Source organism: Clupea harengus, chromosome 6 (assembly GCF_900700415.2).
Source record: "Clupea harengus chromosome 6, Ch_v2.0.2, whole genome shotgun sequence".
In the NCBI taxonomy this organism is placed as follows: Eukaryota; Metazoa; Chordata; class Actinopteri; order Clupeiformes; family Clupeidae; genus Clupea; species Clupea harengus.
Window position 1 is genome coordinate 17,198,170 of NC_045157.1, and position 17,250 is coordinate 17,215,419.

General features: G+C 45.7%; 1 protein-coding gene across 4 annotated transcripts in view; it reads right to left on the minus strand.

Moving 5' to 3' along the window:
• The window catches only part of plekhg4 (pleckstrin homology domain containing, family G (with RhoGef domain) member 4), a 59,487-nt gene that overhangs the window by 26,909 nt on the left and 15,328 nt on the right, over positions 1-17,250 (minus strand). For all 4 annotated transcript variants that reach the window (XM_031569214.1, XM_031569213.1, XM_031569212.1 and 1 more), the window contains exons 3-10: positions 14,474-16,775; positions 10,983-11,159; positions 10,569-10,692; positions 10,301-10,394; positions 7,165-7,251; positions 4,878-4,994; positions 4,526-4,624; positions 1,863-2,011 (exon numbers count right to left, since the gene is read on the minus strand). In XM_031569214.1, coding sequence (XP_031425074.1) covers positions 1,863-2,011; positions 4,526-4,624; positions 4,878-4,994; positions 7,165-7,251; positions 10,301-10,394; positions 10,569-10,692; positions 10,983-11,159; positions 14,474-16,775 — 3,149 coding nt within the window. The remainder of the gene's footprint in view (positions 1-1,862; positions 2,012-4,525; positions 4,625-4,877; positions 4,995-7,164; positions 7,252-10,300; positions 10,395-10,568; positions 10,693-10,982; positions 11,160-14,473; positions 16,776-17,250) is intronic.

Here is a 17,250-nt window from a genome sequence, read left to right on the forward strand (position 1 = left end):
TTGCTCTTGGAATTCTGTTTCTTCAACCTGTCACTCACAGTTGGAATTCCTCCCTTATCTCCCCTGTCAATTTTGACTTCCTTAAAAACAAGAGCTTAGCCTGGCATGAAACGACCCAGGCACATCAAGCCAATGCCAGCACACTGGGGGGCAGCAAACGAAGGAGAAGGAGGTGAGAACTCCAGAAGAGAAAAAAGGTTTTTTTTATTGTGTCAGGGGTGAGATACTTGTGTGTGTGTGTGTGTGTGTGTGTGTGTGTGTGTGTGTGTGTGTCTGTGTGTGTGGATGAGAAAACTGAGGTCTGCAAGTGAAGGCACATTCCAAGGCAGGCCAATGAAGGCCAAAGGTGAGGAGAGGAGAGGGAGGGAGGGGAGGTTGTCTGGGTGCACACCCACGGCTCCCTGCTAAATGTCTTGACACTCAGCGAACAAAACACCCCAAACGCACCCGTCTTTTTAGAAAAAAAATTCTGTCTGACAAGAGAGCATTAAAAGGATAAAGTGAGCAATGTGTTGTTGTGTTTTCTGAGCTACCACGGTTCCAGACACACCTGTGCAGGCTGCTATTGTGCCACTGTCACTACAGAGTCTGTGTGCTGTACTGGCTAAGTGACACACACAACAGGAGGTTCACCGGTACGGTTACAGCACCACACCAAACCAGTTCAGCGCTGAGTTAGGGAAACACAGGCTGGCTTAAGGAGGGCATGGGGATGTTGTTTTTCACAAGCCGGGGAAGATTAAAGAACCTGACCTTGGTAAGAAAAGTAAACTTAGAAGATTAATGTGGGTGGTGCAGAAAGGGGGGGAAAGCCTTCTCCTGATACACTGCTCTCGAGAGATGACCCTATAGGCCTCTGAAGAGACACTGCCTTTGTGTGCAGATGGTTTGTATCTTGTGTTTGTGTGTGAGTGTGTGTGGTATGCTTGTATGCCATCTAATCAGGTTATCTTTCTGGTCTTTTCACAAATATTTTTGCCATGTCAGTGTGCCTCATGGTCATCATGGCTACAGAGGAAAAGTGCTTGAGCTAAAAGAGTACACACAGAGATAAACAATGACTAGCCTACATGTGCACTTGACTCCATTACAGGATGTAGCTTTATGGGCTGTGCATACAAACATAGATATATCAGCGAACCTTTGATATGGAGCAGGAACATCTCAAAGATAGAGAGAGAGGGAGAGAGAGAAAGAGAGAGTGGGCTGATTGTAAAGCTAGCGGAGATAAGAGTGTTCTACTTGGCTCATGGAGAGGAAAAACACTTACGTAATTTTGCTTCTAAAAGAAAGTGCTCGCCTCGCCAACCAAAAACTCTGGCATGTTAGCAGGCTTGTTTTTTTTTTCTCCAAACCCCCCCACATCATTTTGTGTTTTGGCAGGTGTGTCTCCCTTGCTTTTAAGACGGGGATAATGTTCATAAACAATGCTGTGGTCCAATGAGCAATAACTGCTTGGAGCAGATCTTGATTTGGTGTAACGGTCCATTTAAATCAACCAGATGGAAGAGAGGCGAGGGTAAGCACAGGAAAGGGGGGGGGGGGGGGGAAGACAGAGCCAGAAAGCGAGGGAGAGCAGTAAGCACTGTTCTGTTACTAAACTGGACATTGCAGTCCATGTCCTAATTTAGGTTTAATCGATCAGTCAAAACCGCAAGGAGAGGAAAAGGATATGACGGAATAAAAAGAGGGAGGAGAGTGGAATGGAAGGTACTAGACAGACCAAGTTGGACAGCATGAAAGACACATGGAAGAAACAAGGTATGAAGATATCTATGAGGAAGAAAATTAAAAGAAAGCTAGAAAGAAAGACATACAGAGAGATACAGAGAGAGATAGAGAGACAGCTCTGATTATATTACCTGTAGTCTTCGGTAAGGCTGATGCTGGACTCCTCCTTGCGCAGGCGGGACAGTGACGCCCCCCCCTCCAGCTGCAGGCGCACCAGCCGGGTGTCTTCCAGCACGCTGCGCATCAGCCCCCTGTAGCGGCCCAGCAGCACCTGGGCCTCCTGGGGAGAAGGGAAGCGGAGAGGGAAACGGGACACTTGAAACCGTCTGTATCTAGAACTTTCCGTTTCTATAACTCTAGAACTTCATTTACCAAGTAGTTCTGCAATAGAACTACAAAATGTTTCATTCTGCATTCAATTATTTTCTCCTTTTAAATCTGCAACTACCTGCAATTTTCAGCAAACTAAGTGCTTTTTGGCAATCAATGACACTGATGTGAACTAACAAATGAAACCATAATCTTACAGTGAAACTACAGAGATGAAATAAATCAACAAAACAATTCTGACCGCAAAAAGAGTGCATTCTCTAATTGTACTGATATAGTCGTTGGACCCAGTTGTCAGAGAGAGAAAGATGTATGACATCCATCACTATACCTTTCACATTTTGAAGACTTCTACTACTGATGATGACCTAAAAGGTAGATTATATGACTAGCAATATGTGAACTTTGAAACTACCAGATAGTACATTTATGGTGAGGTACAGTACATCCCTTAATTTATTTATACTACATATAACTCACACCGGTACTACTAATGGCAACTTTGCTTTGAAGGGATTGGAAACTGAGCCCTCTATTATATAACAATAAGAGTCTAAAGTTGCTTTTAGGGCAAAAAATGTCAATCGGTACATTTCTCGTTCACATGCTATATATGACTTCCCCAGAGCACATCATCCACACTATCAGTAGCACCATGCCTGGTGGACTGAAACAAATCTGCTGTATTCCCTTATTTCTCTCTCTCTCTCTCTCTCTCTGGGTTGGGATATTTCATACGGCGGCGGCCACACCCTGCCCCGTAAAACCAAGAGTTCGATAACTCACAGGATGTGGCCCCAATTCCAAGCCAGCTGTGTGGATTTGTTTGACTCACTGCCACATGGCTGAGCAGTCAGCTCAAATGTCTTCTGACAGCCAGACCAACTCACACAACGTACAAACAGAATGTGTATAGTCTGAGAAAGAGACAGGTAGGAGGATTCAAACAATAATGAAATTATGCAGAGGAGACAATTGGCTCTCTGAGTAAAGTAAAAATTACTAAATCAAATATTCCACGGCACCTAAGGAAGCACAATCATTTCATCAGCGCACATAAAAGATAAAAATGCTTTGTTGGGGAAGAGCTGACGGTTAGAGTCTGGCTGTAATTAGTTTAATTACACCTGTCACTGTCTGCGCTCTGTCGCTGGAATGTGGAACGGCGAATAGAAACTGCTGAATGTGTTCAAGGGAGAAATGCTGCAGCGACTTGCGTGCCTCCCAATGCAAGCTTGCTTCTCTGAGCCTTAGATCGTGAGAGTAATGTGTGTGCTGTCAGCAAAAACAGCCTGGAACTGAAGGACGGGTGGGCGAGGGCCCCCTAATCCCACAGAGGAAGGGAGGGGAGAGGAGGAGAGGAAGAGAAGAGAAGAGAGAGGGAGGGAGGGAGGGAGAGAGAGAGAAGGAGGAGGACTGATGGGCTAACATGTTCAAACAGGCTGTTTCTTTGCTTGTTGACCTTAAAAGGTAGGGGACCCTGCTCTCCGCAGGTAGGTAGAGGTTCTTATTTTAAGCACTCACCAAATCAATACCCAATCGGGGGTCTGTGAATGCAGATGATGGTGACTAAGGGACACCCATCTCCCTTCAAAATAAAATATGAGACATGGAGAGATAACTGTCCCCTTGGGGAGGCCTCTCTAAGCCTCAGAACCCCCACCCCCCTTTCCGAGGTCTGCCTATTCCCTGTAGACACGAAGAGTCGTTTTGTGTCCTTCACTGACCCGTGCTGCCACGCGAAGGTCAGCCCAATCAATGCACAGGCAGTGCTCCATCACCCAGAATTCATAGCAGGACCGGAGGCTTGGGCCAGGGTTGCGGTGAGTCTTTGCATTTCTGCGCTTTTATGTTCCATTTTTCTGTTAGCTTTATTTACATACATTCTCCATCCTTCATTAAATCACTGGCTTCTAGACACAGAGAGGGATCCAGTGCACCGCAGCAACCGACAGTGAGAGGGGAGAAGGGAGGAAAAGTTCAACATCTGAATTGAAAATTCCAGCATCGTTACGGGCCCTCTCCAGAGGTTTGTTTCATTTGCAGGCATCGTCATCCAGACTGTAATAAAAGCCCCTGGCCCGGTGGCTGCGGCAGGTCTGGGTAAATTTAGCCAGGGCCCCAGTGACACAGATTAGACTGAGCTAACCTCAGCGCCTGCCAACTAAAACGCTTTCCTTCCCCCCCCATTCAAGTTACACCGTGGGAGGTAGAAAGATAGCTAGCGGAGCCAAGAAGAGGTCTTCTAAACCTTGTGTTGGATGGACAAAGGTGTTATAGTGTCAGCATGTTTTTATTGGAGCTGCTAAACGCTGGAAAAGGACGTGCTGCAGTAAGAAACCATTAGGAGTAAGCGCTAGCTACAAAAGTGTGCTGGGTGGTGCTGCAAATGAAGCATGAGTGGACGATGCTATAGTGAAGAGAGCCAGGAGGCCATTGCAGGGTCCCGTAAAGGTGGCCTTACCTCAGCTGTGGGGGGCAGAGGAGTGGACTCCAGGCTGGAGATGGTGCTCTTGAGGAGATTGACAGCATCCTGACAGTTACTGGTCAGCTGTTCCAGTCTCTGGAGACAAAGCAGCAGAGAGGGAAATGAGAAACATACGCTGACCTGATGTTTACACATGTATAAATGTCAACACAAATCATTTGTGGTCCTACTTATGTATACATCTTTAGATCATCCCTGTTCACAGTAAACAAAATCTACCCAATCTAAGTAACAAATCCCTACAGGAAATTCAAAAGTATTGGAAGCCATTTATATTGTCACTGGAATCAATGACCATGATAAAACTGATAAAGCCAATGTGTCTCACCGTTCTGAAACACACCCAGCTGGCGTGCGAGAAGGGGAAGGTGCCATCGTACTCGGTGGGCAGCTGGGAGATGTCGACGTGCTTGTGCAGGGATTTGAGCGAGGTGAGGAGCTCCAGCTGTCCGACACACATGATAAAGAAAGGACGAGAGTGAACAAGCAGCAGTATGTACAGATAAACTAAGTTACCACACAGCAAGGCACTCCAGTAACAACGACAACACTACAAACAGATCGGGGAGTGCTGTGGCTTTTAAATGCAGGTTGTTATAAATAAAATACGTTATCGCTCTTTACTTTTAGCTTGAAACAGCTGCACATGAATCAAAAGCTTTAAATGCTATCTGTTCTGAGGTCTCCTCTATGGTACGCTTGAATAAAGCACATCCTCAGAGGCTTGAAATCACTAGACGTCAAGAAGACACACTCAACACAGCCATCTGCTCTTTTAAACAGCACTCCATCTCCAGTAAGAGGGGTTGAGAGCAAGGAGCTCAGGTTGTGAGAGTGCTCTGTAGCCAGCAAAGAATATGTGAACAATACAGAGGCAACATTCTTTACAAGTAGGGATGCACGATAATATCGGCACGACATCGGTATCTGCAGATAAAAGCTTAAAAACTTAATTATCGGCATCTGCAGATATGAACATTTCTGCCGATGTACCTGGCCGATAAGGTGACGTTCAAATTATGTGCACGCGAAGCAAATGTTTTGGTTACTATGAGCGCCAACAACGTAATTCAACACGTCGGCTGTGTGGCAGTACTTCACATTATCAGAGGATGTTGACATGCTATTTGTCAGGAAACTTTTCAGGAGATGGAAGAGGAGACGACAGCTTGGCCGTAACGTAGGTTGCTTTGCAACATTACCTGTCGCGCGCTAATAGAAGTTAATAAGTTGCTAGTTAGCTAGACAACACTAGCTAGTTAGCTTGCATGCTACGTGACACCAGCGAAGTTGATGATCTCATTTGACGGGATGTGAAACGTTATGTCACGAGCCCACGCTATCTGTACACGGCTTACTTTTGCATATATGGAATTTATATAGCTAACTTGGCAATAACGTTACATAGATTAGTCTTGAAATCCTAGAAGGGATGTTATTAAACTGTAAGTCAGTTAACCAACGTTAGCTTGCCAAGTTAGCCAAGTTGCATTTCCAGAGTGTAGTTGTTCAAGTTCAAGGAGGTACTGTTCAAGTATGAAAATTGTGACGTGAAAATATAAATAAATCTGCCATATTTGAAATCATTTCAATAGTTTTCATGAGTGAATGTCTATTTCTAAAATGATACAAATCAAGTTTTTAATGTCCCGTATCTACAGCAATACCCTATCATAATAACAGATTCATTCTAGTACAGCAGAGACTTTTCAATAATTAAAACGCAAAGGTGTATATATCGGTATGGGCATCGGCAATCGGCCAAAATGAGCTTATAAATATCGGCATATCGGATATCGGCTTAAATTCAATATCGTGCATCCCTATTTACAAGAACATCATACTTCCGTAATTTAATACAATTATTCATCCACCTTAATGTCCATTACACTGGTGGCCTGTATTTTTGCTTTCCATTACTATGTCTATTACTATATTACATACAGACATAGGCGCCTTTCCACTAAGGGAACACCTTTGTGCGTGTTTCGACTGCAGGAACCGCCCCTGTTAGGATCCCTTTCAGGACCGCTCTGGATAGGTGCTTCTGTGTGACCCAGAAACTGCCGGGTGGGGCTTGCAGTAATGGTTGATGCTTATTGTTTAAACGCGACGGGAGTGGAAGGCAGCGAGATAAAACAATTTTTATCAGAGGTTATGCGGTTAATACAGCAAAAGGATTTATATATTACGGCGTTAACACGTTGAAGTTACTGTCACTGAATAAAAACATGCAAAACATCAGCTGAAATATAGGCTTTAATTAATCAACAGTGGTGCTGGTATCTTCATTCATCATTTCTGCACTTTAACCGAGTATTAGCAACTTTATAGCAAAATTAAACTGTTGACCTGACCTTGGGGTAATCTTAGAAATTCTCTGGTTTAACGGTCTAATGTTGGTGCTGCTTCTGGTTATTTTGTGCTTGGAATCGTGATCAAAGAGGAAAGTTATTAGGCTACGTGTAGGTCCGGTAGTTCCTGCATCGTGGTGGAAATGCAAAAGACAAAAGGACGAGCAGTGGGCAGTTCCTGTAAATGTTCAAGGCACTTGAACTTGAGTACCACAAGTTCCTGCAGTGGATGGGTGGCCTTTTGTGATTCTGTCCTCTTACCTGTAAAGATGGGGTCTTCTCCACACGTAGAGCCAGATCTCTGTCTGCCAGCAACAGCACAGTATGGATGCACCCTGGTATAGCATCCTAGAGAGAGAGAGAGAGAGAGAGAGAGAGAGAGAGAGAGCGTGTGTTAAAGGACACTGAAAACAGTGAAATGAGCCTAATATTTGCTAATTTCAGAAAATACAGAGTGAAAGATCTTTGAAGTAAATGTATTGATCATATATTTTCTTCTTTAAAGTGTTGGACTTGTTATTGTAAAACTGGAGAGCAATGCCCACATTAAGTCTGTACAGAAGTCTCACAACAGCCAATAAAAGGGAGGTCAAATGAACTGACAGGAGACCTACATGACAAAAAGGCCTATAAAACTCCAGTCTCCAGAGAGGGTTGTTTTCCCATTCAAGAAACAGACACATACACACTAAAATCTACCATCATGGAGCAAATTACTGTACAGCCGTCTCAATGACATGTCCAACAAATTCACAACAACTGGCAAACAAACAATGCACCCAACACTGATGAGTTTCCTGGCATAGAACCCAATGCTTCTCTGCGTCAGAGAACGAAGCTCCGTCTATTCCAACTCCACACTGACTCATGAATGAGTGCTGTCTCACGCTGGCCCTTCAAGGCATATTTACTAAGGTCTGTTCAGGGCTTTGTCTGCTGTGCACCCTTGAGCTCTAAATTCATGGATATTACTAAGAGTGTGACCGGTTTCCCTGTCTTCCTGCCATCTGCGGGTGGACACATTAATCTTCAGGAGGACGCAGTGACGAATGAACCCCCAGATACATGGGTGGTGGTGTGCTCAGGGCAAACAAAGGGCTTGGTGAAAGGCAGAATTTGAATGAAACTTCTACACACCTAGGCAAACAGGCTTTTTGTTCACACATACAGACCTCCAGCCTCTCAAAATAACCCCGTTGGCATATCTGTAAATGGTGCCTTTACTGTTGAGTCTATTTAAAATTTCCATTCTCTCAGCTATATTTTAGTGTGTACTGAGGTGAGTCACTTCTATTTACAGGGAAGCCAAGAACTCCGCTAGCATACCAGAACATTTACTGCCCATGTGGGCATATGATGACATACAAATGGTCTGTACCACAGGGCCTACACCACGTGTGACAATGCAACTGGAGACGGACTTACTTGGAATATGACGGAAAGAAGGAATTCGAAGGAATATTGCTTAACAATGAACATTTCCTGCTTAAGACACCAGAAAAAAGTGCCTTGTGCAAGCATTGTGCCAATCACATACAGCTGTCTCTCCTGTTGTGACATGTTGAAATGATTATTCAGTCCAACCGATCAACAGTTCTTAATCAAAGTACAAAAGCAGGCTGAGTATCAAACTGTGGTGTAAAATATATCAGAGTACACTTTTTATGGGCAGGGTGGTACCTTAAGGGTAAACTGGCATAGAGATACATTGTCTGTTACTGACTGATTGTCCCATCTGTGTGTTTTGTTGCAATAAAGGTAAACGGCTGGTCTAACCACTCTGAACCTTAAGAACACAATTCCCAAGAATAACAAAAATAAATACACTATCTAGATAGCTATCTCATATGCTGAATACAGGATAACAATTATTCTTTTCATACATTCATTCCCTTTTTTGCAGACACAACCACAAGCTACAGGGCTGTAGAACAAGCAATAGCATCAAAATGAATTGCATCATAAAATCCATTGCTGAGGTGGCCTGCAGTTTAAGCACACTGCAGCATCTTGATGAACATGCAGGGAAAAGATGGAAGAGGCCTGTAATTTGATGATGGTATTTGGGGACAATGGGGGTCAAAGACAAATAGTTTATGCATGCTGTGTATGCGTGTCTCTACGCATGTGTGCGTGCGTGTCTGAGTGTGTGTGCAATGCATGCGTGTCTGAGTGTGTGTGCATGCGTGTATGAGTGTGTCTCTGAGTGTGTGTGTGTGTGTGTGTTGGGGGTCACCCCAGAGGGCCAACCCCCGAGGGCCGGTCCCTGCGGGTGCTTTCATTGCTGCGGGAGGCTCTGTTGCCTCCTCTGTCATTGTTAGCGCTGACCCAGAATGGGCTGGGCTCAGCACACGTGTGCCTTCTGCAGAGGAGCACAGCTCTACGCTGCCAAAAGAGACATCTCATTATCCATGCACTGCTGGTGTCAAATAAGCCAAATGTAATTATGTGTTGTGTTATATAGCAATAACCTCTTAAAAAAAACTTGTGTCAATAGAGTCAATACAGCGATTGTGCTTTAGGCATAGTGTATCAGACAGGACAGATTAGCCTTATGCTAATAGGGAGAAAATAATCTGTTCTGTCAGGTGAGAATCACCTCTATCTAAGTATGAATGGTTTATTGTATTGATTTTCTCACTGACTGACATAATAAACAGAATGGTACCACATAAAGAGGATATTATACACTGTGACTAAAGAAATGCAAGCCTTTTCAGCTAAAGGCCTTTTTCCTCAAAGAAACCTTCACATGACTCAAAAACAGTAGACAACAAGAAGCATGGCTAGTAAATAGTACCCTGATGAAAAACATTCTCTAATTTGTTTTCCCTCTCAGACACAGACTGCCCTCTGTTTTTGTTTCGTTGTCTTTTTTTTCCATTACGCAATCAGACTATTTCACTGGTTGAACCCGCAGTTGGCATCCACAGGCCTGTGGCCTAAGCCAGAGCTTTTAGATGGATGTCTAAAGCTACGCTGGCACAAGCATAAAGGCCCAGAAAGAATGAGTCAGGCCCTTTCAGGGATGAGGGCTGGGCCCCAATCGCCCGGGCTTCATGTTGGTGGCTATGACAGCAATGCTAATCAAAGCTAATGCTATTGTTTAATCCAGCCTAACCAAATGCAGCTGAGAGAGGCTGAGTGAGAGAGAGGCTGGAACAAGCAACGACAAACTCACATTTGTTCACCCACACACCACGGATCACATTATGGCTCAGTGTTTTTGTGAGTAGATGCAACTGTAAATCCCTTGAACGCAGAATGTTTCAGCACACAGCTGCCATACTGGTTTATTAAAGGCCTCATAGACATTGAGGTAGATTTACGAGTAAGGTACATTCCCAATGACTTTGCACGGTACCTACTTGTCAACGAGTGATCTATGGCAGCTTACCTGCAGGATATTAAAGGCTTTGAAGAGGGCAGGGACAGGTGAGCACCGGCGGGCATCTACTAGAACAGTCAAACCCAGCGAACGAACTTCCTTCCTGCAAGTATGGGGAAACGTCATATCAGATAACGCACGTTTCTACCCAACAACTGTATGTGTTATTTAATGAAGCTTTGAGACTTTCAGTTAATACTGTTGATAGCAAGGAAAAAATGGGCACGTTATGAAAAGGATCAGGGACTTGAAACGGTTCCAAAGGGGCCTGCATTACCTGAGAATGGTGTAGAAGTACACCATAATCCGCACAAGCTCACCACTGTTGCAGTTTGGGTTTAACCAAATCGTATTCCTGGTCGTCACAGTCACCAAAGCATGCCCAGATTTATCTCTAGTGCCTGTTGTGATGACAGATGATAAAATTATCCTCAGCCTGGCTTACCGTCTACATAGATCTGTAACTCAAACCATCACACATAAACAGTGGTTGCTTTTTTTACTGAGCTGTCTGCAGAAAAATGGAACTTGCAAAGACAAAGGTGTAGTTTGGACAGGAAAAGTAAAACGACTGAAACTGAACTACTGAATATTCTCCACAATACCTACAGCAGCATAGAAACACTGACTAAAAATAAGTGAACATGTAAAAAAAGAAAAGAAGAAATACAGAGGTCCCAGGTGTACCCACCAGGCAGGCAGAGTACTCCTGAGCTCAGCACATCTGGGTTGATGTTGTGGGCCTCGGTTAGCACAGGCTGGCTCTTCAGGGAGGCTGCGGGTAGGGGAACTGGGGGATCCTGCTGGTTAGGGCTCATTTCACTGACTGGCTTCTCATGACTGGCTTGCTCTTCTGTTGGGTTGGAGGCTATAGAGACAGGAATGGAGCGTGAGTGGCCCAACAAGAGAAAACATAGAAAGAAAAATAAATAAATAAATAAATAAATAACAACCCCACACATAGCTTGTTGATACTTACTCAGGAAAATAAAAACAAGTTACAGTACATTTTCAAAACTCTAATCCTCTTTAAGACACAGGGCTTCAAATAGATGTACAAAATACATGTAAGAGAAATCTGGCCCACATAAATCCAGTAAATTATGGGGCCAGCAATCTTCAATGGATAATCCAACTAAATGACCTGCAACAACAGGTCAGAAGCCACATGTGTCTTGGCCGACAGCGGGGGAAGTCTTTGTTAGATATTCAGGCAGATGCTTTTCTCCTTTGTGCTTTTAACGACCAAAATCCCACAGAACAAGCCTATGCACTTAACTGGTCATTAGTCATTTTGTGCTTAATTGGTTTGATCACTGGTTTGAGTAAGTGGACTAATTGGCTCAAGCCAGAGTCATTATGCTTTGATGGATCTACAACAAATTGTCTTTGTTTGGCAGCAGAGCAATAATCATCTTACAAAACACAACACAGCACATTACCTACACTGGAACGAAAGCAGAGCACGAGACAGCAGGTCTACATTCCCCAACAAATCTACAAATCCTCCCTATGAAGCACAGCGAGAGGTCCAGCTAAGTCCAGGGGTCTGCAGATCCTGTACCAGAGCACGGCAAAGCACAGCCACACACACACCTACACACACACACACACACACACGCTGTACACGCTGCCCCCCCCCCCCCCCCCCCCCCCACACACACACACTTGTAGACATCTTACAAGTAATAATCTAGAACATTCCAGGCGCAGAGCACCGGACCTTGGAAAGGCTAGGTCAGTGAGGCCTGACGGCACGCTGGAGCTGGGTGATACGGAGATCAACAGTGCTGTCTGGAAAGCACAGGGAATAGCAGGGTGGGAGGAGAGTGGTCTTCTGAGATCAAAAGCAGATGAGAACGGCAAAATTCCGAATACTGCCGTACAGCCATAAAACAGCTTGCACAAGGACAAAGACAAACAGGAATATATCAGCCTAATACATAATCCTGCTGAGATCGCCATTTTTCGAGGAGGATTTGACTTAAAATACTCGAGGTGAGGTTTTGAGGCAGGGGGCTTGGTGATGGGGTGTGCAAACCAGAAGGAATGTTATTCCTCCTGAAGATAAAGTATCAGTAAATTTGACAAATAGGACTCCATTATACCCTCTACCCCCTGCAGCCGCTCTCAGGTTCTGCCTTTGCAGACAGTAGTCTTTTCCCCCTTCAGTGGCGCTCGCAGACTGTTGTGTTTTGATAGAGCAAACGATACCGGCAGTTTCTTATGCTGGATGGAGCCCCTAGGCCTAGGGCCTCCCACCACCAGAATGCCAGAGAGAGCCTCAGCAGCCAATCACGGAGAGACATTCACCTAGCTGTGAGGAGCACTGGCAGGGTAGAGGACCTCTCCAGCCTGCCTCCACTGTCTCCATAGACAGGTGGATGGACCCATACGAGGACCCATACTGCTGATACTGATACTTATACTGATATATTGCTATATGAACAGGCCTGAGTGGACTGGGTGGAAGGGTGTATGTGCGTGTTTAAGTGGGAGAGGGGGAGAGAGGGGAAGAGAGAGAGAGAGAGAGAGAGAGAGAGTGAGAGAGATAGGGAGAGTAGAGACGGAGAGAGGGAGCCAGAATGAGAGAGAGAGGGATAACCAAAATACGTGAGAATGCATATGTGTGTTATGTCTGCCATTTAGATCACATGTGATGAGGACCTGAGCCAGTGGTCTGTGTGCTGGTGTGCGAGCAACATGACACAGCCATGGAGCGTTTTTGTTTTACTATGGAAAAGCTCACCCTGATCCGTGTTACCGTATACTGATTTCTACATCTGCCAGGCCCATCATAGCCATAATCGCAGACTGTATTGTCATTATAGGCCGCGCTTCTAACACAGAGGGGGGATATAAATTAGAGACCTTAAAAGTCTGTTTCCAGATATAAGACCATGGGGACTTTTCAGAAAAGCAGTGGTGGTAGCTCATTTAACCAGTCTCTGGTAACATTGAGCTGTGCTTTTGGAAAATGACACATCCTCATATCAACAAACATATAGATGACTTTTCAGATGATGATTTTCTTGTGATGTGATCATGAGACTTAGAGTGATCATGAGATCATGAGACAACACAGTGTCCTAAGCAGTGTTCTTAAAAATGTGTTACGTTTACTGCTTCATGGTAAGTGGTTAACGAGTGTCATACGCTTTAGCTTGTATAACACCAGATGACATAGATGAAAGGTGGGTTGTAATAACAATGGTGCCTGCAATACAGCTGGAAACAATAACCAGTGGTTAGGAGTGCTCAGCGCTCCACAACTACCCACCTGAAATAAGGTGCCGTAGATCAAGTAACCCTGGCAAACAAACTACACAAACAAACTACAGTGGCTGTTTCTACCATCTCACCAGGTTTGCACCATCCCTAAACAGCAAGCTATCCCGTGGCTCTACACTAGGCTATGTATAGAAATAGATGACCTTACACAAAAATGATGAAACCTACACCTATCCATCATCATCACCGTGCCTTCTGACCTGTTATATGACACCTGTGTCATAACAGGTTAGTGAAGACTGAGCCGTGCTATGCAAAACACCTTCACATAACACAAGACACAAAAAAACAATATGGGTAACACACAAAAACAACTGCAAACAAGACTTCCAGGGAGAAAACAAACGCACAAACAAATAAACCAAACATTCGCACTGAACAACAAAAACACATGTAGCTGTCACTGTGTTTATAATAACTTATAACTATAGAAATTGATGAAAATAAAGGGTGAAGGAAATTTTGGAAATTACACCACCAGAGAGACATTTCATGAAGATGATGGCATGACATCATGAAACTAGAGCAGGGTTAAAAGGAGGCGAAAGGAACAGAATCTGGAATGAAATGGGAGGATTCAAGGATGAAGTAATGATTGAGTGATTAAGTGTTTTAACAACATCACTTAAGAGGAGAGGAGCTGGTGAACTAGGAGGTAAAAGAGGACTAGAAAAGGATGCAGATCATTCAACAGAGGGGAAAATAAACAGAATCGTGTGTTCATTTCAGCAAGTCTCCAGTGAAGAAGGGAGAAGTAAGGGAGTGCAGAAATAACAGGGTCTAAGGGAGTGAAGAAATAAAAGGGTCTGGGTGAAGAAATAAAAGGGTGCAGTTACAGGGCAGGGTGGAAAGACAAGAGCATTCCCTCCTGGACGGAGGACTCAGGTCTACCTGGCAAATGCTGGGGTTCCCCTGTTGCTTCTTGATCCGGCTCCCCACAGGAGCCATTTACAGTAGGAGCCTGGGCAGACTCCTCACTCGACTCCTCTACTTTCCCCTCATCCTGCTTCTCCTTCTCCTTGTCCTCCTTGGCCTCCACTCCAGATTCCTGCTCCTCTTCTGCAGCTGCTGGTGTCTCGGCTGTGTGTGTGTGTCCATCAGTGTGTGGGGCAGTGCTGTGTGAGTCTTTAGCCTGTGTATCAGCCTCAGACTCAGAGTTGCAGTTTTCTGAAGCCTCCTGCTTACTGTCTGGGACACTTCCCACGACTGCACTCTCCTCATTCACAGTGCAATCTGTCTGAGATGTTTCTGAGTTCTGAGACACACAGTGCTGTTCACCTACCTCACCTCGAACTATTGTATCCACTTCTTTCTCCTCTTTCACACCCTCATCTTTCTCCTCTTTCACACCCTCATCTTTCTCCTCTTTCACAATCTCATCTTTCTCTTCCTCCTCCACCCTCCCCTCCTTCTCTTTATCCTTTTCCTGCCAGCATTTTTCTAGCTCATCCTCTTCACCTACTCTCTCAGAAGGGGTAACCTCCTCCTGAACCACCTTGGATGGTGCCTCTGCAGTGATGGCACCAGACGTGGTTGCCGGGTCCACCAAAGCTGTTTGTGGCATCTCCACCTTTTCATCCACACCACCTTCTCCCTCCTCCACCTGCTCCTTCCCTTCTCCTACACATGTCGTCTCCCTCTCTTCCAAGTCTACCTTAGCTGGCTCTATGCTCTCCTGACCCTGCTGGCTAGCTGTAACCTGATCCTGAGCTGGGGCAGCAGGGGCAATGGGGGCACAGCCTACACTCTCCACTCTCTCCCCCTCAGGGCCTCCTGAAGTGAGACTGCTGTCTCTGAGGGAGCCACCGTCTCCTGGAGGAGCGACAGGTTTGACAGGAGATATAACCTGCTCATTCAGTGTGTCTGTTTTGGTTTGACCCTCAACTCTATCCTCTGGCTCGCCTGTCTGCTCCTGGAGAGACTCAGTGACGGGGACAGGTTCCGGATCTTTCCGGGAATTGTCCATCTTGCCTTTCTCAAAACTGCTTTCAGATTCTTTACCACAACTGCTATCCTGGTCAAGTGAGGGCCCCTCCTGACATGTTTTGACCTCGATAGCTACCTCAAGCCCCTCAGGCACAACCTGATCTTCTTGAGGTGAATCTGCACTGTCAGAGCGAGCTTCTAGTTTACAATTGAAAATGAGAGATTTAGATGGTGCTGAGTCATTGCAACCTGGCTGTTCAGACACAGAGCACTCACACTCAGGCACGTGTGTGGCGTTATTGGCGGAAGAGGTACCTTCCAGGCTGACGGATCTCGTTCCAGATCCATCCGACTTTGGCTCGTTTGCTGATTCAGCGGGGGTGGGAGTGTCTGATTCGGCGGGAGTGGTTGGGGTCAAAATCACTGGGGGAAAACAGTCGTTCAAGTTCTGCTCTATGAGCATGGTGCACACCATGGTCTGGGAGCAAGCGATGTTTCTGAGAGGGGTTTCCAGAGGCTTAGCCTTGGGTGGCGAGTGCTCCATAGTCCTTGGTTTGTGTAGGTTTCTGTAGTTCATGCTTATAGACTGGGTTAGCGAGCCTTTCTGAGGGGAGAAACGTGGAAGTGTGATCTCAGCCAGCTCCACGTACTCGCCCTCCGAGTCGTCCGCAGAGCCCTTCTCCACGCTGTCCCTCTTTGAGGGCGCCATGGCCGGGAGGAGCTTAACCTCGTTGCTCCGACCACTGTCCTGTTGGGTCATTGAGGTGTCAATCAAAAGCGCTTTGTTTGTCTGAGCAGGTTTGTTATCTTGCTCCGACACAGTGTCCCTTTCCTCGTCCTCATCCCCATCTCTCTCCCTGCTCTTGGCCACCGCAGGCGACTCGGCGGCCACCTTGGGCCTGCGGATGAACTCGGGGTGTACCACGTCCTCCCACGGCACCCGGAAGATGTCGCTGTCGGCTGCGAGGAGGCAGTGCTGCAGGCGGGCATTGCCTGCCCGCTCCTGGTTGATGGAGTCCAGCCAGGCCATGGTGAAGATGGAGGTGTAGGCTAGCTCAGGCACTTCCAGCTCCTCCACATACTGCCCGTTCACGGCCAGACACTTGACGGCGATGCGCGGGCTGCTCTTCGGGGTGGGCGCCACCTGCAAGTAGAAGTCTCCAGGCTGCAACACTCGTTGGTCCAGGGAGGAGAGCTGGATTATGACCTTCTCGTGAACACAGAGGGGCCAGCCTTCGTGACGGAACAGGAACCCACAGTAAGGGAACTGTATGGGAGGGAGACACAAACAAAAGCACTGTGACTAAAATGGTCTACTGATAAAAACAGCACACTGTCATTGTGTTCAAATTTATGTCTCACATTCCTAGCTGTTGCTGTGACTGAGTCGTAATGAAGTGTAACTGTAACCATAACATGCTTTTTCTTCTTTTTGAATGGGATTTACACAATAAAAGGCTGCCGTGCAGAAGACGTGAAGCGTGAGACTAGGCCAGACGCAACGCTCACCGATATCATATGTCCTCTGAGAGCTAGCAGACTAGGCTGTCAGGAGCGGGTAATGCAATAAGGGTTTAATCAAAGACTAAGACAAAGCCATGTTTAACGTGCTTCTAGGATGGCATCCAATTTATACATTACAGTGAGTAACTAGATTTAAAGATCACAGGAAACCTAAAGAGTTCTGATGATGGGAAAAGCATGGAGAGGCACATTAAACAGTGACGTGGATATTTTCAGCT